Genomic DNA, 27,325 nt, shown 5'->3' with positions numbered 1-27,325 from the left:
AATATATTTCAACAAAATGATGAGGAAATACTGTATAATCTTGCCTAAGCTGTCTTCCTGCAGAGATAATGTTGGTAAGGAGCCATTTTTAAACACTGGTGGTAAAAACATTCATTCTGCTTAAAGATATTTAATACCTTTTTATCTAACTGTGACTTCCTCACACAGTAAATATCAGGGTTTGAATAAGTTATTGTATACAGTGGCTACATATGTGGCAGAACATAATGGAAATAAATCCATCCATCCACATTTGGAATGAAATGTTTGAAATGCAATCATTTAAAATGTTAGAAACTGACTTCTTGTTGAGATGCATACAAAACAGAAACAAATTTCAGTAGGTTTTAAAACTATCTATAAGGGAAAAAATGTCAAAACTTCACCATCTGAAGGGTTTTCCTAGGCCACCACACAGTTCTAGTATCCATGTTGTTGTTGGCAGCTCTAATAGACATTCCTCAAATAATAACCAAAAAGAATATCTCTTAAAATGCTTTGTTACCCCGCAGTGTTTGTTTGGGAGTGACTACATTATTCAAGTCTTGGGATTAAGATAATTCTATTTCTATTTCATCATAAGTCAATTGCAAACAACCACAAAAGCTTCTGATGAGGAGAGCATATCTCCAAAAAAAAGTTTCAGCCTAGAATAATAATTTGGCAAGTTATTTAAAAAGAGATCATGATTTTACAATGAGCTCCGTAGGTAAAATACACCCAAGTGCACCTCTGAAAATATGCAATTATACTTATCATTTAATGAATTTACTCAGGTATGAGGTTTTGACGCACTAGGGGGAAGAACAGGAACTTCACTGAATTTCTATTCCAGTATTTTAGTTCCTCATGGTCTTTGACTTTGTAAGTGATAGTGAACACCACATGCCCCGGAGCAGAACCTTAATAAAACCAATACATCTAATGATTTATGGTGCCCATATTTGCGCATACAATATTAAAAACCTCAGCATGGTAGCAATCAATTGTAAATCAATTGGGAAGGTTGACTGACAGTGTAGTATTGTAGAAATTGGTGCTGAGGAATCTGTTTCTATTCTAGTTGTATTATATAAAATGTAAAGTTATAAACAGATCCATTAGACGCAATCGAAAAGAATCGAATCCTGATCTGCAAAAGTTATTTTCCCTGAGGGAAAAATAAAAGAAATAAGAAAAGTCGTTAGTTGTGTTTAATTTCCTTTATTATATAATTGGTCTCACTGAGGTAAGAGAGACCGGTTCAAATGAAAACAGATATGAACAAACACATCACAAGCACACGTTACAACATACCCTCAAAGGTTATGAGGTTATTTCCTAACGATGTTTAGTATGTTTTACTTGATCTTATCCCTGCTTGTCTATGTAGCACGTCAGATTTTAAAGTTCAACATGTAAAACATGTGCAGCATGATCAAAAAGATAGATTTAAACAGAACAGGGTCAAAAATCTTCACATTAAAATGAGATAAAAGTATTTGATTTAGTTAAACCTGGAGTTAGAGAGATCCCAGATACTTTACAGCTCAAACGGTAATGAACATTGTTTTATAATTGTGATACATTTCTTAATTTCATGAAAATTGCTTATAAACATGATAGTGACATGCTAACAAACTTCACTTCAGGGGTTTGGGGTTGATAGCTTGTGTTCATGTACTGTATGATCAGTATAACATACAAGTAAGGAAATGTTATTATTTGGTATTTAAAATCTGTATCCCGTGTTTATATGTTTCTGTAAAGATGCTTTGAGACAATGTCCATTGTAAAAAAGCGCTATACTAATAAAATTGAATTGAATTGAAAAGTGAATAGTGATAATGTTCAAAGGTCATTCGCTGTTTTCATCACTATTGTGAAATGCTGAGTTCACAAACTGTTGTTCGTAGCAATTCATTTCAATTAAATATTTTTGTCTGTGTAAAGTTAGATCAACAATTAGCCTCTAATGTATGTGTTGATCTAACGTTTCCTTGTTAAACGTTAAGCGTATCGAAATTACATTCATACAGTGATACAAGTATATTCGATTCATTTCGATTTTATTTGTATCTAGCACTTTAAACAATGGGCATTGTCACAAAGCAGTTTTAGAGAAATTGAGGATATAAATTTTAAATGTATGAATTTGTCCCTAATGAGCAAGCCAGGGGGAGAGGAAAAACTCTCTGAGGCGATATGAGGAAGGAACCTTTAGAGGAACCAGACTCAAAAGGGAACCCGTTCTCATCTGGGTGACACCGGATAGTGCGTTTATAAATAATTCCCATCTATAACTGTGTGCGACATGGTCAAAATGTGCAATTGTGTAATCAGGAAATTCATTACAGTTTTAACATGAAGTCTATTTTGTTGAAGTTGTGAACTGTTCACTGATGGAGACTTCAGTGCAAAACCGTTCAGGCAATTGCAGACCTAAAGCTATCCTAGGCATCGTAGTAAAACTGTTCTTTTCAATTGCAGTCCAAAGCCTTCTTCATGGTTTCTAAGTGGTACCATCCTATGTAATCTCACTGATCTTTAGCCTGGGGCGCCGTGCGGGGCCATCCTGAGCAAAAGTGAGTGGTTTCCGTTTGGTGAGAACTAGAAGTAGGACATCAGTATGGATCAGGCACGTCTGGAGAGCAGAAGGGGCCAGGATCACTGGTATCTCAGGAGTAACATGGAGAGAGAGAGAGAGAGAGAGAGAGAGAGAGAGAGAGAGAGAGAGAGAGAGATAGCATGCTGTCAATGTAAGACTGGTGAGGTTGAGACTCTAATACCTTTCGTAACACAAGAGAAAAAATACCTGGAAATATTCTCTAAGCTCTGAACACAGTTTTCCAACCTATCAGAAACAAACCAAATGCAGTTGCTACTGGGGGCAGAGTCACACACCTGTTCATCTCTGAACATTCATCTCTGAGCTGCACATTCTCAAAAACCAACTACTGCTCTGATCACATTTCACTGGGCAATCGTACACACTCAGCATACCGCTTATTTACTTATTTCTGATTTACATGATTGTATTGTATTTTATTTTATGGCATTAATGTACATAATTATTGTAACCTTTATACTTTTGTCCTACACTGGCACCTTTTGTCACTTTATATTTAATTAATTCATTTATTTTTTATTACTGTATTATTCCTGTTATCAGCATTATTATTATTATTATTATTATTATTATTATTATTATTATTATTATTAATTCTCCTGTATCATTCATCTGTATTGATTCATTGGCAATATTGTATGTAAACAATCATCAAAGTCAGTGAACTTTATTGTCATTCAGACCATACAACCATACAATCAGGCCAATAAATTACTTTCTCTCTCTCTCTCTCAATTCAGTTGAGAGAGAGAGAGAGAGAGAGAGAGAGAGAGAGAGAGAGAGAGAGAGAGAGACAGAGAGACCAAGGGAGGGACCCTCAAAAAAAATCTGAATAGAACACAAGGGTTAAATCAGAAAAAAAAAAATCCTGACGTCATAGTGAACTTATTACTTTATGTAACTGTTAAAAACACCACCACCAACAACAACAACAACAACATATTTATCTGTTTATAAACCCTCAATGTGTCATTGCTCTCTGGTGCACATAGTGAATGTTCACACAACATCCATGTTGAGGATCAATGTGTCTTGACATGTTCACCACATCAGCTTATGTCTGACCGAGTTGTTTACATGTTGTTTAGTTTGTACCTTGTCCCCAGTAGTACAATACAACAAAAAGCTTAAAGGTCCTCCTTCGGTTTATGGACCTGAAGGTGTCTGACGCTGTCAAAGTTCAATATAAGCTTGTAAAAAAAAATAAATAAATAAATAAATAAATAAATAAATAAATAAAAAACACAGACAGAGGCTGGACTACAACATTCGTCATTTTAATCCAAATAAAAGGACTAAAAGGGATGCCACACGTTAAATCCACGTGATGTGAGAGAAGCGCAGGAAAGCTGTAACCGCTCTTGCGCTCCTCGGTGACTCGCTGTGCGTTTTGGAGACAGGTACGGCTGCATTTTACGCATACAGAACACACTTCAGCAGCACACACACACACACACACACGGAAAAGCCATGCTTACCGACACATAACACACATTATCTAGCACACCTTAGTCCGTCTTTAGGACGCGCATTAGACGTGGATCATCTTTCCCACTACTACAGCATATAGTGTCTCCTCATTCTGGAGTTGCTCAGAAGAAAAAAAAAGCTGCAGTGTTTTCTTTTTCACTTAATGTTGAGGACTTAATCAGACCTATGTTCCTTCAAGTGGATTAAACTACGCGAGGGAGCATGGTTTTATCCAGAAACGAAACGCTGTGGTCTGAGGATCAGCCGGACGCGAACCGCACGGAACTCGAGCCTCTCAGTCCGGAGGTGGTGATCGTCCCGGTTATATTTGGATGCATTTTTTTCTTAGGGATTGTCGGGAACACTTTGGTGATGGTGGTAATCGGGAGGATCAAGTCGAAGCGCTCGAGAAGCACCACCAATATTTTCATCCTCAACCTCAGCATAGCGGACCTTTCTTTCCTTCTCTTCTGTGTGCCCTTCCAAGCCACAATTTACTCGCTACCCGAGTGGGTTTTCGGCGCCTTCCTGTGCAAGTTCGTGCACTACATCTTCACCCTGAGCATGCTAGTGAGCATCTTCACGCTCGTCGCCATGTCTGTGGACAGGTACGTGGCCGTGGTGCTCTCCAAGAAGTCTCCGTGCATTAGGAACCGCAGGAACACACTCGCCGGGGTGTGTGTGATCTGGGCGATGTCGTTCGTCTTCGCCGTGCCCATGGCACAGCATCAGATTCTGACTAATCACCCGGATGCCCCGAACAGCTCCTTCTGCTGGGAGATCTGGCCCGAGTCGGTGGCCAGGCGCACGTACAAAGTGACCATTCTGGTCATTGGGTATCTGTTACCTCTGCTTTTGATCACATGCTGCTACACCAAGGTATGTTACATTATTAGTGTGATGCACATTATTATTAGAGTCTATAACTTTATTACATAACCGCGCAATCATCCAGCACACCTGGCTCTGATACAGTATGTAAGTCATACCGAAAGATTAGCTGGATCTTGAATGATCTCAGCAGTAGGTTAGTTCTCCCAGCCCTACTGTTATGAGAGTGGGGAAACATCTTACCAACAACCGCCTGAGAAATACCTATACCAGGCTGAATACCCACAAGAGCACATCTTTTGTTACCTCATATCCTGTACCTTTTGGTTTCGGAATAAAGCTTTAAATGTGGTCCTTAAGGTTCAAATATGTACGTTACATTCTTTTTAAAGATTCATACTAAAGGTACTAAAGATGTAGGCTACTCTTGATGGCACCACAAACAGCAGCTACAACAAAAAAAAGTGCAGTTTATTTCTGTGCCTTTATTTCTGAGAGTGCACGAGTCGGGAAATGCTGTTTTGCCAAATTGCGCGCGTTACGCACGGAAAGCGCAGTCCTATCCGAGTTGGATCAGATCTTGGTTTCTGATCATTTGTAACAAATCTCGTGATGCTGAGTCTGAGGGATGTTTGGATGACTGAGTGTGTAAAGAAAACCAGCCCTGTCGTCCACCCACATGGAGATCACGATGTGTTTAGAAAGGGGATTAAGGTAATTACACTGCGATGGAGCTGAGGCTACAATATACAGCAGAGCTCTTGCTGGAATTGCACCTCACACTTGTGTTGGACTTTGGTGGTGTTCTTGACAGCAAAACAAACCCCCACACATGGTCAGACTGCATTTCAATATTTAAGATAGGACATCGCTCTTTTCTACAGTTATGTCCAACTGTTTCTGAATTAACTTTTGCCTTACCTCTTTCTAGTGCTCATTTGAATCCATGTAGATTTACACACACACACATAAGGATTTTGCTCTGATTTTAACTTAATGTTTATCTAATATGTCTACCACCATGACCAGGGTTAAAAACATATGCACAAAGCTGCAAATAAACTTACAGTCTAATATCCGAAGTGAAATCTAGCTATTTGTGAAATAATACTAAAGTAACAGTCTCATATTATTCAAACAGTACTGTCGGAAAAGTCTTAGGACATGCAAAGTAATGGTGTAAAGAAGCCTTTAAAAAAAATATGAAATAATTGTTCCTACATTTTTCTATCTTTTTTGTGGTTTAGTCAGGGGAAATCTTTCATGTTGTTGAAATCATTCAGGTTTGAAACATAGACTCGGTGGCCACTTTATTAGGAACAACGTAACCCGTGCTAATTCATGCAATTTTCCAATCAGCCTGGTCTTTTTTCAGTCTTACCTATCCAGTTATGGTGAGTCCATGATTATGATAGCGCCGGATTTCGGATTATGGCTGACAGGAGTGGTACCCGATGTAGTTCGATGCATTTTGCATTCTGAGATGCTTTTTTGTTCACCATGGTTGTAAAGACTTTGAACTGATAGGCTATGGTAACTCAAGTACCCACTATTTGAGTTACTGTGGGAAATTATGTAGGAATTTAGAGTAATAAAATATAAAGCCTGTACATAGCTTGTCAGCTCAAACAAGTCTGGCCATGCTCCTCTGACCTCTTACATGAAAAAAGATATTCCACGTGCAGAACTGCTGAACAGGATGATCAGTGTAAACTGTTATTATTTTGTTTAAAAATATTAATTTTTTCATTTAGTACCGCCCTTCAGACACTAAATAAGATAGTTACATGTCTCCCAGAAGACAAAATACTAACAATTTACACTGATCATCCTGTTCAAAAGTTTACATCCCTCTGGCTCTTAATGTATTGTGTTGCCTTCTTGAGCATCAGTAAATGTTTGTACCTTTTGTAATAGTTGTGTACGAGTCCCTCAGTCGTCCTCAGTGTGAAAAGATGGATCTGAACATCATATAGCCGCTGTTGAAAAGGGGTCAAATATACAGAATATGCTGGAAAAACGAAGAATGTGCAGGACCTGGAGAACAGTGGGCAGTTAACCAGGGCACATGAACAACTATCACAAAACATAAAAACAGTCGTTTATCATCCAGGTAACTAAGAATCAAGAGTATGTAAACTTTTAAACGGGGTAATTTTTATAAACTCAGCTATTATCTTGTATGGTGGACTATATGTAAACATCTGTTATGTGAAATAGCTTATTCAGGACAGAACTAAATAAAAAACAACATGGGTTTTTTATGATCCCTATTAGTTTGAAGATTTAGCAGATTTTGCAAGGGGTATGCAAACTTTTGGGCACAACTGTATATCTTGATAATATTGTGTGTATATTTCTCTATATCTCTGGATAATATTCTCTCTCTCTCTCTCTCTCTCTCTCTCTCTCTCTCTATATATATATATATATATATATATATATATATATATATATATATATATATATATATATATATATATATATATATGTACACACACACACACACACACACACACACTATTATCCAGGGATATAGACTGAAATCACCTGTAGCATATTTGCAAAGTGCTGCATCATAATGCCTCATAAATCTGGTTTTATATTGTTGATATATTGGCTGTCAAAAACGCATACTTTTAACATTCATCTCTGATTTTTTTTTTCTCCTTCTAGGTGTTGTACCACCTTCATAAAAAAATAAAGAATATGTCCAAGAAATCAGAACGTTCAAAGAGAAAGGTAAGAATATTCATTTTAATGTGTATACTTTGTTGTTCAGTGCATATTCCTCGAGAGAAAATGTAACAGGTAAACAGTGTTATAGGCTTTGAAAAATATATGAGTCTATGTCATAGAGTTGACTAAGATTATTAAAGCATATACTCATATGACATTATTCAACACTTTAGCCATAAGAAATGCAATGAATTCACTTTCACGCTTTAAAATCCCATCAAGTTTGCTCATTTATTGCACGCTGGTAGTTTAATTGGCTTGAAATTATGAATATAGTGTCAGACTACACATAACATGCTGCTAGAGTGGATTAAGTTCAGAAGTCAGAAAAGGGCCGTTACGTGTTGAAGCATCAATCAGCACTTGAACATTCTTCACACACACAAGAGCACTGTATACTTCAGTTTTACTTGATCACTCCAGCTTCTCCACTCCATCTGAAACACATTCAAACCAGATGATTAAAATGCAAGCCGTATTTATAATTGGGCAATGCATCTCTGAGGCCATTTAACACACTTCCATCTGTGGCCTCAGACCTTTACTACAGCTAATGAGCCTTAATAGTGAATGTGTAAGAGAGGCGTCTGTTACCAATCACGATGAGGTCACATTGTTTACCGTAAGAGGGGGGGAGGGATTTTAAAAATGCTTTTAACAGTTGGTGAGATTTAGATATCCTGTACCTGTATACAAGATATTACCTGTCGCTCAGAAACACCTAATTTGGAGTAGACTATAATTATTATAATGAGGTAAAATTGACATGTAATGTCTGAGAGAAAGCTAGCTTTTAGAGCAGTAATGGTCACTGTATCTATAGCAACACATCACCAGCCTTGGATCATGGCAGTGAAGGTTGCATTCTCTGACAGCAATCACTGAATGTTATGGGCTGAACATTTTATTTATTTATTTATTTTTTCCCATGACATTTGTGTGCAGAATCCAAAAAGTGCTGTTCTTTTTGAGTTAATGACTATGTGCAAACGAAAACCTCTTATGTTATCTGTCAAATGTCTAAAAGGTGAATTTATTGTACTGTCCTCAGGGGACAAAAACGAGGTCTGAAAACGCAGTCTGAAGTCCAGCAGGTACCAATTATATTAGCGATACACTGCTGTATCACTCACTAGACAGGAAATTGGGGCACAGTGGGTCAGTGTTCAAGGCCACAGTTGATCTGAACAATGAGCTTTGGCTGTCTGATAGCAGAGACACTCACTAAAAACAGAACAAATATATAATAGAAAATATAATACACTGTAGTAGGCTAGATTAAGAACATACAGAAAGTCTACATGGTATTAATTACTTTTTATACTATCCATGTACTAGTTCCATACTTTGGATTAAATTGGGATAAAACCTGTGAAATGATTTTGGTGTACACTTTTTGGACATTACATAATGTCTATTAATACAGCCATATATTTATTGGTGTACTTAAAAGTATTGTACTTTAAGATCATTCTATGATATGACATTTTAAAATTATATATATATATTCCGGCATGTTCTCCAGCCGTCACATGTAAGCTACTAATCTGTAAAGGTGTAAAGGTGTTTCCTGTAAAGGTGTAAAGGTGTTTCCTGTAAAGGTGTAAAGTTCTGCACTTTGTTCAGTAGATAGTTTCATTATTTGAAACTGGGCAGCCAAAGTGCAGCACAGTAAAATGCTTGCATAAAGATCTAACAAACAATCTGGGGCTAATATAAGAATGCAGTATGAGAATGCAGTATACACAAATACTGAGAATACAGTATGTTTCATAAACTAATAGCTTGCTTTGTGTACTTTGCTTTAAGTAAACATAGAACATGTGTTCTTGATGCTTATTATAGTCTATAGCAGTATACTGAGTATACATGTACTGGATATGTAGTGGTTCTTAAAGTGGGGTCTCTGGAAACATAGCCAGAGGGTCCATGATTTATTTTTATATTTTGTTACAGCAGTGAAACGTCACAATCCACCGTTATCAAAGTTATTATATTTACTATATGTTATCTGATTATATTTCTTATAGTTAAAAGCCAGTTTGACTGGTCACTTGATTGATTTAATCCAAACCTCAATATAAAAAAAAATAATAATAAATAAATAAATAAACAAGTAGAACATACATAATACCAACATTGACCTAATGTGTTCTGTAAAGTTCCAATAAATAGCAAAATATTATTGTAAACATTTTTCAGTAATCTGCGTAATATTTAAATATCTGGATTAGGTATGTAAAAATTGGGCCAGTGGAATTTACAGTATTTTACAGGGTTTTTTTTTACAGGTAAAGAGGACCTGCTGAGAACCTTTTGCATTAGTATACTTGTAATAAACTTATAGAAACTTGTAGTATACTTGAATGAACCTTGTTTTGCAAGGGTTGTTTTTTTTTACTGATATTTTTAATATATTAATTATAATAATAATAATATTATAATATTATTTAAGGGTGTTTTCACACTTCGTCCATTTTACCATTCCGAGAAGTTTCAGATCAATGGTTCAGCATATTTTGTGTACATATGTGAACACAACAAATTAAATCAGACTGCTATAAAATGGCCCACCGTACTTTTTTTTTTTTTTTCCATTTTGTGGTCCATTTGATTCGTGTCTTATGAAAACAGTCATCCCAGTCCACTTCACATATTGCTCTAAGGCTTGAGGCTTCAGTCCATATGTAAGTGCAGTTTTCTGTCACCTTGCAAAATAGAAAATAATAAATAAATAAATAAATACTCTCATGGCTGCCAGTGGGGCCATGTGGTCCAATGACAAAGTAAGCAGTGTTACTGTAGATAGCAACAGGACCGAGAAATACAGGGTAATAGAGGCATTGTGGCACTAGTAATCATGTACTGAGCTTATGTAGTCAGGAAGCAGTAATAATAATATGTAAACAAAAGTAACAAACGTTACAGTATATTATATATTAACTTGTGACTGTACTATAAGTTACAAGTCAAGAGCTCCAGTTAACGCGCACGACAAACAAGCTTTTCTGCTCAGCACCGTTGTAAAATGTGGTTATTTAAGTCACTATATAAGTTACATTCCTGTCAGCTACAACCAGTTTGGCCATTCTTCTCTAACATCTGTCATCAACAAGATATTTCTTCTCTGTTTTTACACCATTCTGTGTGAACTCTAGAAACTGTTGTGTGTGAAAATCTCAGGAGATCAGCAGTTTCTGAAATACTCAGACCAGCCCATCGGGGACCAACAACCATGAACTTGTATTTGTAGGATTTTCTGTATTGTGCTGCTGGAACATGGTTAGCTGATTGGATAATTGCATGAATGTACAGGTGTTCCTAATAAATAAGAAGCGTGTAAGTAGTGTATGCATGTATTCTGTCTCGGACAACCACTTACTTGAGTTGGCTTTGATAATTCTGCGACAAAATTTCCGCTCCAAACCCCCCATCCCCCCACCCCCCCCCCCAGGTATTTCACTTCAGAGCGAAGCTTTTGCTCTTCCATATGGAATTTTTCATCATGCTTCAACCATTTTGAAAGAAAATATCATTAATTCAGTTCTAACATAGTCATGGTGTGAAAACAATTGGTCTGAAAGATTATCAATTTGGTAAAATATCCAGAAAGAGAACTGATTAATATATATTCGGATATATTGTGAATACCGAAACCACTGAGGTCGTTTAAAATGAACTGTATGTATACCTACAATTCAAATATATCCAGGCTCATATTGTATTATTTTCAAGGTGAAATGAATCCAGGGGTAAATCTAGTAGAAGCCACCTCAGTCTTCAGTTATTATAGTCATTATAGGTGTTCCACTGTGACCGAGAAGGCAAATAATGGATGGTGATTTTATGAATAATGACGACAATTACTGTTATGGTTGTAGCCTGCTGTATTATTCATTTAGTCACATTTGCACTTCTTCTGACCTATTACGTCCGCAACACTAGATGTCACAGAGAGTTTGGGGTCAATCTACCAGGAACAAAGACAGAAAGAGAGAGAGAGAAAGAGAGAGAGAGAGAGAGGTGGGGGGGGGTGGTTAAGAGATAAAGTATTACCTGTCACAGAAGATAAGGTAGACTGTACACCGTTTCATGTTTATCAGACTTAGCATATCGACTGTAGCCAATCTCTTCCAGATGTACAACATGGTTTTAGCAATAACAAGAGAAACTGTAACAAATTGTGTGAAAGGTCATAATTATTTTAATCTCTAAGTACCTTGTTCACCCATCTACTTATCCTGTTTTGTTTAGAAGAGCTCTGTACACAAGAACAGTGTCTCTGCTGACATCTGCATAATACAGCATATTCATCCATTTTAAATGCAATACTATATTCAAACATCTAAACATTCCAGTCATTATCAGTCTGTTGAAAATAAATACAGAAAAAAAATGGAAAGAAATGGAAATAATTTAGTAAAAAAAAAAAAAAAAAAAAAAGAATGAAAGTGCATTTTTCAGCTACAGCTACAGATTCAAAAATGCTCACTGACAAATGTGTTGTTTTATCGATAAATAAATACATTTTAAATGAATAATTATCAATCTTTATTGTGTTTATTTAGGAAAAAAGCTGCTTCTTTCACCAAATGATTAGTCATTGTTGTAGCATAAATGAAATGTTTCTTCTAGGATATTTAATTAATACAATTTTACATGATACATATACAGCTTGTCTTTCTTTTCTTTTCTTTCTTCCTAGAGTAGAATAATAAAAAATGTTGTTGTAGACTATGTGCTTTACTAGGACACAATAGTAAGTCATTATAGTCATAAATGTGACTCATGAAGCTCTTACCTACCAGTGTGTACATGTGTAGGAGTTCAACTGTTTTAGTAGCATTTAATAAATGTCCACCTCAGGATTTTAAGTACTATAAAGAGTTGGCATTTAACAATAAAGTGCGTTAATGAAATGTCATAAGTAAACACTGCACCTTGTGGTGTCCAGTAAATCAACAAACTAGCTAAGAGACCTGTGTGGATTGTGTGAGTATTTGAAATTGTCTCAGTTATAGTACTAAAGCTATTACCAATAAAGAGGAACATTATATGCTTTCACACGATACCCGTGAAAGCAATTTGTGTGGATTGCTCACAAAAACCCGTTGAGATTATACAATGAGCTAAAAGGCTGAGCTAGTCATACGTAGGGTAAGCGAATCTGTTTGCTAATCTGTGTCAGTGTTTCAGTGCAAGTGTAGATACAGCATTTAAAAGATTGTGTGTGCATGATTGTTGTTGATTTCTGCTTATTAGGACAGGAGTCAGAACTGTCATATTGCTGATATATTTCTTTAACAACCTTCAGTCACTCCACTTCAGTCTCGGAAGTCGCAACTACAGTAAAACTTGACAGGATTTCTGCGAGGATTTTTTTTGAGCTACTCTATATACTAATGTGTATAATACACAATCAATTTGATTAAGTAAAAAAACAAAACAAAACAAAAAACCCACTGGTTTAAACACTGAGTACTGACAATACTGACAATACTGCCTTTGGTAATATCCATGAAGCAGGACGCTAGTTAGCTCAGATGCTAATGCTAATTAGTCAGCCTATAGTGAAATTTAGCCAATGGTGTCATTGGACCATTGGCTAAAACATATCTGTTCAAATATAGCAAATAGTTTCCTAATCTACAGTGCCCTCCAATAATATTGGCACCCTAGCAAAGAAGGCTGTGAAAATTTGTCTTTATTGTTTAACGTTTTGATCTTTTGTTGAGAAAATTCACAAAAATACTCTGCTCTCAAGGATAATTGCATAATGGATAATGGAACAATTGCAAACAAAACACAGGTTTACCAAAAATATATATATATTTGTTAAATATATGTGTGCCACAATTATTGGCACTCTTTTAGTCAATACTTTGTGCTTACCTCCCTTTGCCAAGATAACAGCTCTTACAGCTGTGTAACACCGCAGCTTCCCTTTGGATTAATTGACTGCTTTTCAAATTAAATGATAGGAAGATTATCACAAGGTAGGACTTGGCTATATTGTTATTGTTTGTTGTTCATTTATATAACAGCACCTTATCAATGGGTGATGAACATGCACCTTCAGACGTGTTACGCGTGTATATAATAATGCTGGCTTGGTGTGTTTAGAGATTAATTGTTTTGATATTTGCTGCTGCAGCACATACTGATAGGGAATGAATGAGGAATGAATAGAAAAATGTGGTGTTTGATGCTGTCATGTGGGGTAGTAAAGAGAAAACGTAATTGGGAATGCCAAACCAAAATGACTTGCGTTTTTTCATGAGTGTCTATCTTCAAGTCCAAGTCAAGTGTCACGTCAGTTGTTCATGAGTCCAAGTCTTTTTTTGCAACTTAAGTGCGACTCGAATCCAAGTCACAGACTGGAGTTTCCATCTCTGGTTTATCACCAGATAATGTTTTGGATCACCAGTATGTTTTGGATCATTGTCCTGCTGGAAGATCTTCCAACGGCCCATTTTAAGCTTTCTGACAGAGGCAGTCAGGTTTTCATCTAATATCTGTTGATATTTGATAGTCTATGATGCCATGTATCCTAACAAAATGTCCAGGTCCTCTGGCAGAAAAACAGCCCAAAACATTAAAGAACCACCACCATATTTAACCGTGGACATGAGGTACTTTTCCATATGTCTAGCTCTCTGTGTGCCAAAACCACCTCTGGTATTTATTGCCAAAAAGCTCTATTTTGGTTTCATATGACCTTAGAACCCGATCCCATTTGAAGTTCCAGTAGTGTCTGGCAAACTGAAGACGCTTGAGTTTGTTTTTGGATGAGAGTAGAGGCTTTTTTCTTGAAACCCTTCCAAACAACTTGTGGTGATGTAGGTGACTTCGGATTATAGTTTTGGAGACTTTCTGACCAAAAGACGCAACTAAGTTCTGCAATTCTCCAGATGTGATCCTTGGAGATTTTTTGGCCACTCGAAACATCTTCTTCACAGTGCGTTGAGACGATATACACACATGTCCAATTCCAAGTTGATTCATGACGATATCTGACTGGAAATGTTTTTAGTATAATCTCTTGCCAGAGACCTTACATTGGTGCGTTTCCACTTCTGGGCACTGTAATGGGTGAGCTGAAAAATAGGTGACAGTCTCTGATTGTACACCTAGAAATTACTTCAATGTGGTAAAATATATTTGATAAAATGGCTAAAATGGTTCTAGTTCATGTCACACTATAATACAGATTCAACACTGAATCACTGCTGATCCAATGCTGTTTAATCACCATGAACAACCAGATAATTCTATATTTTGGTGACAAAAGTGCATGAGAACAGCCTCAGCTCCAGATACGCTAATGTTCAGTGGATTTCTTGACCTGTCTGCAATTTTATCCAGTTCTGTAATCAACATCATCTGTAATCCAGGCCTCCTACACAGGAAATTAGTTTCATGAGTTTAATGCTTTGAAATATTTTGCTTATAGTGAGTTTCTTGCAAGAATAACAAAAAGGTTAATTATTCAGTGACCTGTCCTAATGTTCAGTACTTCAGCGAGCAGACCATTTCACAGCTCTTACTTCACTCTCTTAAATATTGTGACTCAAAATGTTCCTGAATTAATTAGTAAAAGCTTTCCCCTGCTTTCATGATATAAAAAATGGAGGATATTAAAATACATAAGCTTTTAGAGAAGGTCAGTGAGCATCTAGAATCTAATCAAGCAATGACATGGTTTAGATGGTGCCTTGGCAATACAATGTTTACGTGATGCCAGAAGAAACTGTCAACAAGGGTGGAGATGGATGTAAGTGCAGTTAAAAGCTTTAATGAGAGGCAGGCAGACAAATCCAAATTGATAGAAAGAAACAAAGTCAAAAACAGGTGTGGGTCAGGCGATTTACAAACCGGCATAAACTGGGTTTAGACGAGAAATGAGGAAACGAGGGCAGGATCAAAAACCAGGAAACAAGCACAATGAATACAGGCTTGGTATGACTCTGACAGCAAAACACAGAAACTTAATACTTCGCGATGTGACAATGAAACACAAGGGGTGTTAAATACACAAACTAATCACCGGCATAACACAGAACAGCTGAGACACATTAGAGACAATCGATAGCATTCCAGTGGCGGAGACAGGACAGAAACCACCACAGGGAAGTCTTCAGAAAAGAGGCTTCACATTTCTCAGTAAAAATGACTAGCTCAAATTTCTTTGTATTATTAACTACAAGGGACAGAACCCATAGGTTAGTGGTGGAACGACTGTTTATAGGTGTTATAAGGTAAGTGATAAGATGGACTAAATTGTCTTGTAGACGTTCCACAACATTCAATGTATTTATAAATGGTTCAAACGTACAACAATTTCATTTATTCATCGTTCATTATTGTGGTATAAGAGGAATAAAACACTTTGGGACATGCTGTTATAGAAAACGAATCAATTTCAGGGTGGTAACATGTCACATCGTCTCATTGTTGATTATTTTCCTGCAATAGCACATCCCTTAAGGTTTTCTTCCTTACTCCTTATTTAAATCTTAGTTAATTCAGAATCATTTCATGTTGAATGTGTGTGTGTGTGTGTGTGTGTGTGTGTGTGTGTGTGTGTTTGGGAGGGGGGATGATGGGGGGAGGGGTTTGTGTGTTGTTTTTTGCAATTAGTGACATGGTAACAAAGCAGAATGAGAAAAGAAAGCTCTCCATTACAGATGCTGTTTGCTCAATTGTAAATCAATATGAATGCACACAATCCAATCCCAATATAAGAAAAAGTCCAAATGAATAAGGTTAGGACAAGGTACCTTATAAGAGCCATGACAACGTGTCGTTTTAGCAGTGTATTCCTGAACCATTGTGCTATTAAATCATATTTACTAATGTCCTAATGACTTTTGGTCCTTCAGAACAATAAAACAACAAACAGTTGGCTTTGGAATCATGTTAGTGCAGGACAAATAATCATATTTATACCATAGTATTTTAATTAAAACAGCTGACATTTCCACTGTCACCCAGTCAATATGAATCACTATGTGAGTATGCTTTTCGCTTTTTTATTTGCTTGACATTTATATTGCAGCTTTAAGAGCTTACCGTGATCACGGTAGGCGGATTTGTTGTTTTTTAATCCTGTTTTAGTAGCTGTGATTCACGACTTGTGTTATTTTAAGCTGTAGTGTAAAATAAGCACACTTTCAGACACTTTCATTTGTGTTTACGGTATTGTCAATCTGTCACCAACTGTTTACTTACTACTCATGAACAACCTGTTTTTTGTCAAAGCAAGGATTATTGACTAAGGCATGACTTTGGCTAGTTTCTATTTCCAGTAAATGCTGACATTAATCTACACAATTGGATGTAAATAAATAAATAAATAAATAAATAAATAAAATTATAATAATTACTTTGCTGTTTTGTGTATAGTATAGCTTTAACAGTAGGTCAAATGTAGCTTTCTGAGTCTGCCAATTAAATCAGCTCTTTGATTCTGTTCCTTGAATTGGCTCTTTGAATTACTGTAACACCTTCAATCAACTCTTTGAATCAACTCTTTGACACTACACTTTGAACTGGCTCTTTGAATCAACTTACTGAGTTGGCTTATTAAATTGGCTCTTTTTGTCAGCTCTCTGAATCGACTCTTTACGATGGCTATTTAAGCTGCCTCACTGAGTCAGCCCCTTAAAATGGACATGGAGAGCCGACAATGTCACACGAAATAAGTGTTTCTAATTCATTATGATATACTACTCTAGATATCTATTTCATGCATAAAGTGCTCAAACAGTTATAGACCACTTGGCATTTTCTATTATATTCCATTTATTGATATACCTTACCTTACCTGATCCAACTTGTGAAAATGTAAGTCTAATAAGTGGCTTAACATAGCTCATTTGATGCTTAAGGGCTGATGACCTTCGATATGTATTGCTCTTCTGAAATGCCATGCACATCAGAAGTACTGCCTTTAAATTTCAATGTGTGAAATCCCATTTCCTTTGAGACAAGCGTTTGTAGGTTGATGATAATAAATTGCAACTTCTGGGTGGATGCTGTGCAATGGTCAATGTTTTGGTGGTTCTTGTTATAAAATTCTCCACAATTTGTAGTGTTCCAGGTTGGAATTTAAATGGATTGCAAATCTGGATCCTGACATTTTTGCTCATTCTTCTTTGCAAAATTGCTCAAGCTCTGTCAAATTAGATGAAGCCTGTTGCTATGCTGCAATTTTCAAATCTTGCCACAGATTCTCAATTGGATTGAGGCCAATTACTGGACCATTTAAGTTATGCCTCTCAAGTCTCTTATAGATTGGAACAGGTTTTCTTCTAGGATTGCCCTGTATTTGGATGCAAAATTCCCTCATCCCTGACCAGTTTCCCAATCCCTGCAGATGAAAAGCATCCCCATGACATGATGCTACCAACAGCATGCTTCACTGTGGGGATGGTTTTCTCAGGGTGGTGAGCAGTTTTCACCAAATGAAGAACTTTGTGCCAAGGCCAAAAAGTTCAGTTTTGGTATCATATGACAGAAACTTTCCCATATGTTTGCTGAAGTATCAACATACCTTTTGGTCAACCTTTTCCCCCTCTTTCATAAAGCCGAGTTTTGCAGAGTATCCGGGCTATGTTTGTCCAGTGAACAACTTCTCCTGTCTGAGTTGTGGATCTCTCCAACATCTTCAGATTAACCCTTGGTCTCTTGGTTGCTTCTATGAATAATGCCCTCCTTTCCTTGGTCAGTGAATTTTGCTTGATAGCAGAGTCACAGTTATGGCATATTCTTTCCATCTATTAATAATGGTTTTAATGGTGCAGGGAGATGTTCAAAGTTTGGGATTTTTTTTTTTTTTTGTAACTAAACTCCAAGTGAGACTTTTTTTTTTCTAGAGCTTTGCCCCTGAACTTGTTTTGATAGCTCCTTGGTCTTCTTGATGCTGCTTGTTAAGGTATATCTTTACTGCACACAGGGGGATTTAATTCAACTATTTATGTATGTCACTTCTGATGGAAACTGGTTACACCAGAACTAATTTAGAAGTTTCACAGCAATGGGGTTGTACAATCACAATAAAATGTTGAGAAACAGGGTTATACAATCACAACATTAATGTTTTGTTTATTTGTAAATAATAATGACTTCTCACCCCACTTCAATATTATGGGCTATTTTATGTAGATCCATGACATATAATCCCAATTTCAGTTCCAGGTTGTAACACAACAAAATATGAAAAAGTTTATTTTGCAAGATGCTATAAATAATAATAATAATAATAATAATAATAATAATAATAATAATAAATGGATGACTTCAGTGATACAGTCTAAAGATCTCAGCAATTCCTTTCTGTGTTCATTATATCGTATTGCTCTTGGGGCAGTAAGAGTGTGTAAGTTTAATAAAAAGTGTGTAAGTTTGAAAAAGTAGTGAAAGTACTATAATTCAGGCCAGATAAAGAGTTCCAGCTCAAAGTACCTGCTCCAACAGACAGTTTTGAAGTTTATCAGCAGCTGCACAGCTCTGGGCTTCATCAATTTTTAATTCAAACGAGGACTGCTTCCGAACTTGTTTTTCCCAGACATTCACACACAACCAGTAGCTTTATATGGAAGTACTGTATTATTTGGTGACCAAATACAAACGAAGTTTTGTATTCTGCTGTTTGTATCCCCAAATAAGTTTTTGTAGCATGCGAGGGGGAACCCAAAAATTCCCAGAATTCGAAAGGGGCACGCGCACTCGGCATGTGCACCTGATTTTTTTTTTTACAGATTTTACATTGAAGTGCTTAGGCGTCTACGGGAAAGGATCAGGAAAAAATTGCCAGAGAAGTGGTGATTGTGTACCAACACAAAGCACCTGCACACACTGCACACACTGCATTGTCAACCAAGGAGTTTTTAACCAGAAACAATGTGGTTATCGCTTCACATCCACCGTATTCACCAAATCTCGCTCCTTTCAACTTCTTTTTGTTCTCGAAATTAAAAATGAGACGGGAGGGGAAAAGATTTTCCACTGTCCCAGTCAGTATCACTCATGTGGTAAATGCATTGGTTCCCAAAGTGAATTTCAGCTACCCTAAAAGCTGTAATTCTCTCTCTCTCTCTCTCTCTCTCTCTCTCTCTCTCTCTCTCTCTCTCTCTCTCTCTCTCTCACTCCATTTCTATCTGTGTATTGTATTTCAGGCAGTCTGTTTACTGTGATATCTTTGAGAGCATTTTTTCTCTTAAAGGCCCTCCTGCTGAGAGCAAGTGCTTTGTCTCTGCTGAGCTGGACAGAGCTGGCTGCATCTGAAATCGCGTACTATCCTACTACACATTAGGCAAAAAGCAGAAGGTGAGAAATACCCGGGTGGTGTACTGCTTCTGGTGAGATTTTGCAGCATGCAACCGATGGACACTACGCTACTGAAAAATCCCATAATGCAACGGGACTGGTGCTGACGAGCTCAGCATCGGCTTTTTTTTAAGTATTAAACCTGGGTTAAACAGGACTTGTTTAACAATACCTGAATAAATTGTTAACTTGTTGAAGGTTTGTCACAGCATTTGAACCCTTTTTTGTGATCTCCATCACGCCTTAGCCAGCCAAGCTAACAGCAACAAATTTACCTCAACCTGTTAACCCTACCCACATTAAACGACTAATTCAGTTAACTTTCCTGATGTGCATTTTTCCGTTAGTGTGGTTGCTTTAATCTGGTGGTCCCTTTAAGTTTTTTGTGTTCGTGATGATGTCGAAGGTCACACGACAATGTCAACATGGCCAATGTAGTATATCCAAGATTGTAGTCATACCACACACACATACCGATTAGTACGTACTGATTCAACAGCCGTGTAGTAGGTACTGCATCGAATGCAGCCTGTCACAGTACGTGATTTCGGACGCAGCCATTGTTTGAGACAGATGACAGAAAGCAGGGAGCGAGAGTCTGCGTCCCTGAGACAATGTCGAAGTCACTGGAGTATGTCTAAAGTGCTTTGTTAGATCTCACTCTGTGAGAGAAATGTGCTGTATCTTTTCCATACTGCCTCGTATCGCCTGCTGTCACCACCAGAACATGTTGTCAGTATTGTTTGGCCATCAAAGTGAAGCTTCAAATGATTAAGATAAGTTTTGTGTTTGTGCTTGAAAATAAATAGTGCAACATCTAGTTAAAACAGTAGTTAAGAGTGCTAATAAGCCAGCTAACAGTTTTTAGGTTAGCTGAAAATGTTCTGTTATTCCTAGGTCCTGGTATGAGCTGTAGTTGTTTTCCATATTAATATTTTTATTTATTTTTTTAAAAGCAATAATTTTGAAGTTTGATCATTAAGGGTTAGAGTGATCAAAATGACGTTTTCAGGCCCTTCTCCTCTTCTCCGATTACTACCACACCCCAGACTATGGCTTAGGGCTGTGATTGGATAGTGACTGCATTTCATTGTAGCACTACTCTGACACACTGATGGAAATGAAACACAATGCGAGAGGAATTACATTCATTTCTGACACAAACTCAGCATTTAGCTTGTAAAAGGGCAATCCACTGTTGTTTGTTTCTCCACTAAGATTAAACAACATAAGAGCAATGCAGTGCAGGCTCTGCTTTTCAGTATGGCAGTGTTGTTCTCATGTCACAAATGAAATCGATACTCTGTTTTGATCTACACGTTCTTTCCCTGGCGCACTTACTTTTCTATTTCGAACGTTCTCCTAATCTGAAGGTTTACAGAATATTACAGTTCTCCAAAACTTTTGCTTACAAGGATATCAAAAGGTTTACTGGGAACATTTTATACAATGTTTATAAATGTCCCCTAAACATTGCTCTAGCAGTCATAGCTGTAGGAACACTATTATATATTCATTTTTGTCTAATAAGGAATGTCGTGTGAACATATTGATACCAATGTTAAGCACACTGTTAATGAGCACTCTAGTATATATGCCACTGTTTGCACTGCTTTCCTTGTCTCACGTTATCGTCTTTCCATGCTTCTGCGTATGCTTCCGTGTTTAGTTTTTGCCACAGTGTTTTGCATGTTTGTTGTAGAGTCCTTTGTATTGTGTTTATTTGTTATTAAATGTTTGACGATCTGCGCTTGCATCCGTAATTATCTTTGTAACGTGACACATTACGTGAATTCAGTCCTTCTTTCCATTCCTATATATATCAACGTTGTCAGAGGCTGAATTACTGCCCGGATCTTAATGAAAGGTTGATTTATTTAAGTGTTAATTTGAGAGAGTAAACTGAGATTTATACCCATCATTCCAGCCATGTTCCCTAACGTTTGCATATTGCAAAAGTAAAGAGAAATCCAATCAGACTTTGAAAGACAGTGTCGTGTTCATGGTGCATTTTAATTCCGGTTGAAAAGCCTGAGCTGGGTTTGAGGGTAGTCCAAGCATGGATGCTGCGTTTTCTGCTTTCACCCACTCGATCCAGTTGCAACATAGTTCATTCCCTGTTTCTCTGAAATTTTCAGATGAGGTTTGTGTTATCCTTTCCAATCCTCTTTATTCTGAACCTGTGAATCAATAGAGAGTGAAAGGTCCTCAGAGGAATATATATATATATATATATATATATATATATATATATATATATATATATATATATATATATATATATATATATATAGTCAGATCCTGATTAAGAGGAATGTTGCTTTTTTTCCATGCTAGAAAGAAAGTAGGTTTCACTCCAAAATTTAGCGCTTGAGTAAACAAAAAAACAAAGCAGTGTGTTTAATGGGGCATGCAATGCTATCCAAATATGATTTCCATACTGGATTCAGTATGAGATAACAAGTCAGCATTGTCCTCTCTGTTTGTACATGAAGTGGCAGATTTGCTAACGCTATTAGTAGGTTTCGGTAAAGTGACTAGAAGAGGAAGTTTCACTAACATGCTATCTGCATTGTTTGGAAAACATTCCTGTCAGCGTTACTGGTAGCGCCAGTGACGGCTGGTTGTCATATTAGAAGGGAGGCTAATATCTATCAATAGCTCAACAATAAAACTACTTGGGCTTAGCAATGCATTATATGATGTACGATGTTTATATGCGTACAGGCATCAAAATATTCCTGTATACATGGTTGTTGTAATGAGTTGCCTGAGTTGCAATTCCTAAATACCTAGCCTACAGCCAGGCCTGGCGTCTGGGGGGGACAACCGGGAACGTTGTCCCGGGCCCAGCCCTGGAGGGGGACACAGGAAAGAGACTGATCATTTGGTAGTCATATGTTGGCCATTTATTGGTGGCATATTTAAACAGCGTTTTGCTTTTGAAAATACTTTATTTGAATAGATCTTTATTTGAATATATTTGGAATATATCATGCTTGTTTGCCATAAAATCTGTGTTCTTCATTGCATGTAGCCTTACTATGGGCCCACATAACGCCTCAAAATGGTTTGGTCGTACAAAGCTTCTTTGACACACCCCTTCACACATCCCCGGACACACCTCCCATTCATTCGAGCTGTCAGAATGGCTACTTGTAAATCTGGCACTCAAAAACAAAGAGAAAAAAGATGACGACATCACACAGGCAAGAAAGCAAATGGCGAAATTTCTGAAACTAGAAAGACAGAGTGAAGAATCAAAGAAGCAAGGTTGGATATGTTCAGGCATTTACCCCTTTTAGACTAACACGTGTGTGGTTCTTTACAAATGGCCGTATGCCATAAGCTTATGGTAGCCAACAGTGGACTAACGTTTCCCCCAAAGCGGAGTAGCATAAGGCTTTCATTTTTGCTACCTCAATAAACTGCAGCTACTATGCTATGTCCCTCCGCTATGTTTATTTTAGTCTTGCACTGTGGACAAAAACATAAACCTAGCAAGATTTGTAGATCTGTGTTGAATCTACACAGCCTACCCTAGTGCGAAGGGTTCTCCATTGAAGTAATTGAAATTGAAGTAGCTATTGAGTGTGTTGTACTTGTGTGCTGGTGTCAGTGTAGCTCTGCACTTCACCCTGCTAGTTGGGGAAAAAGTCAGCAAACTCCATGGAGAACGTCTCAGTAGACCAATCTAATTTGTATATTGATTTGTTCGCTTGGATTTTGTAAATGTTACCGAGAATTTGAACTACTGAGCTATAAATTGGTGTCGTGCAAATTTACGGTCCTTTCCCTCATGAATTAGTGCCTTGCATGCCATGTCTAATAACAGCAGATGGAAATGAGAACTGCTGCAACGGTGGTGAGACAGTACATGGAGACAGAGGAGAGACATGCACTGACATGCGGCTCAGACGAGACATGCACTGGCGTCTCGGATTCCGGCGGTGGTACGGACAGTTTTGAGAATCCTGGACTTTGGCCTGAGAAAATGAGTGATTGTGATAGGTCACAAATAGTTCACGTCATGACAAGTAGCAGCAAAGGGATTCCCTAAAGACATACAGTAGAAGGTAGGGCATTCCCCAGCTACATGCTGTACAGTAAATCCCCGAATGGACGGGAAAAAACCTGAGATGGACTGGGTGATTTACAGCAAGAGCAAAGAGGCTCCATTTTGCGTCCCATGTTTAGTTTTCTCCGCTGAATTAGAGAGAAAATCATGCAGTGCTCTTAACACAAAGTGCGGAATGGAGATTGCTAAATTAAAGTGGAGAAACCTGTATGATAGGTTCCTTGAGCATGGACGACCTAGAGCACACCAGCACTGCTACTGGAAATGGAAAAATTTGGTCTGTGTTAAAGGGTACAGGGGTAGAGAGTCTACAGCGGAAGTTGATCGAAACGACAATAGAAAGAAAGAAAGCTCTACTGGAGAGACTCGTCATTGTAACTTTATTTTTAGCCTCCAGGAATTTGAGTTTCAGAGGCAACACTAATAGACTGAACGAGCCCGACAATGGCAATTTTTTAGGAATAGTTCAGCTGTTGGCAAAATACGAGCCAATTCTTCATGAACATGTGTTACAAAATGTGACAAAAAGCCAGCAAACGAGAAAGAACCATGCAACTCATTACCTAACGCATGACATCCAGAACCAATTCATTGAGTTGTGTGGGCAGCGTGTATTGTATGCGATTTAAAAAGAACGCAAAGAGGCAACGTACTACTCTATAATTGTCGACGCAACACCAGAAATCTCTCATAGACAGCAAAAAGTGTTGATCCTGAGGTATGTCCATAGACCCGACACTACTAGTTAGTGGGAGATAAAAGAGCGCTTTATAGATTTCAAGGATATTTCACAGAAAACGTGTGAAGAACTTGCTCAAATGTTACATGATTCATTGAGGAAGCATGGGACTGACATTAAAGACTGTAGGGGACAAGGTTACGGTTATGGGGAAATATGGCAGGAAGGTGTCAGGGAGTGTAGGCCTGGATTCTGAATGTTAATCCTCTCGCTACATTATCCCCCTGTCGGCAAACATGCCGTGCAGGCCTGTCCAGAGTTCGATACATTTTTCGGGGCAATTAATCATCTTTATGTACTCTTCAGTGTGAGTCCCAAACGTTGGGAGATGTTACAGGGGGTGCTCTCTGCATTGACTTTCAGATACGCGCAGGAGCGCATGAACAGAAGCCGTGCGCCCTATTGCTAAACCCTTGCTGTGTGTGATTCAGACACATTATAAATCAGACAGCAGAATGAACAGCGACACTAGAGCTGAGGAAGGGGGTTTAATGTCATACTTAACAGCAGTTATCCTTCTTGGATTTATGATTAAGGTGTTGCAATGTATGAGGACAGAAATCTCGTCCTTCAGTCAATGGCAATTTCCCTTGATTTACAAGCATCCAACATCCAGGCGTTGGTGGATGAACTGATTTCTTTACAAGAGTTATGGCAGGCATTGAGCCGAAACTAGACTGCAGGCATCGAAAGAGAATATGCTTCTTTAATGAGGCAGATGTAGAAATATCTGAAGATTGTCCCGAGGACATTTTTAGGAACAAGATAGTTTACGTTGCTTTTGATTCCATCATTTCACAACTTAACACACGGTTTCATGCAACGAAGCAGATATGTGATGAGTTTTCCATGTTGAGGAACTTTATGGATATGTCGCATTAGTGCATCCTGCAGAAGGCTGTCTGCAAAATACAAAGACGATTTGACAGAATGTCTCGAAACACAGACCAGGCACCACTTTCCACAAAGAACCTAGGTCCTTTGGAGATTCTGAATGCAACATATAGCATGGAGCTTCAAAGAATTTATAGCGACTTGTGCATCTTGCTGCGCATTTTTCTGTACTTGCCAGTCACTGTCTTAGGACTGAGTGGTCTTGCGCTGCTCTCCATAGAAAGCCTATTGGCACAGAATCTGAACTTCAAGCACATTATACACGACTTCGCTACCAAAAAGTTGTGCCAGATGGCATTTTCACTGTTTTAGGCTTTAGGCTACTTTACGAGACGTTCTTGAGTGCTTTTTTTTTTTTTTTTTGCATTTAGTTCAATTATATGTTTTTAATGACACTTCAGTTGTTCTAATAGTTGTTAGCATGAATAAAACATGATTTTGAATGGTTGCCATAAGTGCAGCGCTAACTCTGTTTTGAACAAGGTTTAGAATGTTTAATCCAGTTCGGTGAATGTTTTTGAATGACAGTTGTTTGAATAGTTGTTAATAAAGCATGGTGCCGAATATTCCAAGCCTACTTTCAAGATCGTTTCGTTTGGTTTAAAAATAAAGGGGCTGGGGAAGGGGAGCCCAAATAAATTTTTTGGCCCCGGTATAACTAAACTACAATTTCTTGTGGACTGAGCATGCGCATATATCTCCTTTCAGTGGATTTTCTAAATAAGGTGTTTACATGCAACAAATTTCCAATTAAAACAGTCATATTCCAGGGGTGGGAATCCGAATTTGGGGATCAGAATATTGCCTTAATCTGAATCTGTTCACTTCAAGAACCCTAATAAATAATGGTATTTAATATAGCAAGAAGTTTTTAGTATGTACAATCAAATGGTTTTGTGCCTTTACCTGTTTGCAAAGGCAAAAGTATTCCCTCTTAAAACCCAGCAGAAGGGCTATAAAAGAGGAGAAGATAGGTATGCTTTAAAAGGTCTTGAATATTGACCCAGAGCAGAAAAGGTCTAAGAGAAAGAAAAATGTCGGGGGATCCAGTGCGCTTAGCACTCAGGGGGCCTAAAACTGGTACTGACACCTCTGATTAAGTGAAGATTACTGTAATAGCCTCAAAATGGCAGCACCCTGTGGCGTATAATGCGACAGTAGTTAAATGAAACTAAATTGATATGTTTAAATTATAGGAATAAAAGACCAAAACAAACAAACAAAATGCCACTGAAGAAAAATAGCAACGCAGCTGAGGAAGAGCTGGAGGAGATCTTTAAACAGGATGGAGGAAAAACAAGCTATTCTACTTGATCTGATGGAGGAAGTTAAACAACTGACGAACCTGGTGAATGAGAAGGATAAGACAATTGAAGGATTAGAGAAAAGGATATACAAGAATGGAGGACTTAATTATAAGCGGATTGGAAACAACACAGCGAATGCATGCCAGTACTGTGGCCAGAGACAAAGTCAGTGAAGATGCCCTGCCAGAGGAACTACAAACGCTGGAAAAACAAGTAATAAAGTTCTTTGAACGTAAGAACATGAACAGTGAGAGCAATAATGGTGTGGCCCTTCCCCGAAAGAACGGCAGAACCAGGCCTGCCATAATTGTTCGGTTTGTGAATCGGAG

The 27,325-nt window shown here is 37.7% G+C and overlaps 1 protein-coding gene across 1 annotated transcript in view; it reads left to right on the top strand.

Moving 5' to 3' along the window:
• The first annotated feature begins 3,839 nt into the window (after window positions 1-3,839).
• The window catches only part of galr1b (galanin receptor 1b), a 34,695-nt gene continuing 11,209 nt past the window's right edge, over window positions 3,840-27,325 (top strand). The window contains exons 1-2 of the mRNA XM_017458348.3: window positions 3,840-4,957; window positions 7,586-7,651. Coding sequence (XP_017313837.1) covers window positions 4,301-4,957; window positions 7,586-7,651 — 723 coding nt within the window. The 5' untranslated portion in view covers window positions 3,840-4,300. The remainder of the gene's footprint in view (window positions 4,958-7,585; window positions 7,652-27,325) is intronic.

Source organism: Ictalurus punctatus, chromosome 27, assembly GCF_001660625.3.
Source record: "Ictalurus punctatus breed USDA103 chromosome 27, Coco_2.0, whole genome shotgun sequence".
NCBI classification, from domain to species: domain Eukaryota; kingdom Metazoa; phylum Chordata; class Actinopteri; order Siluriformes; family Ictaluridae; genus Ictalurus; species Ictalurus punctatus.
The sequence above is the reverse complement of the archived record's forward strand: the minus strand, read 5'-3'. Positions and strand labels throughout refer to the sequence as shown.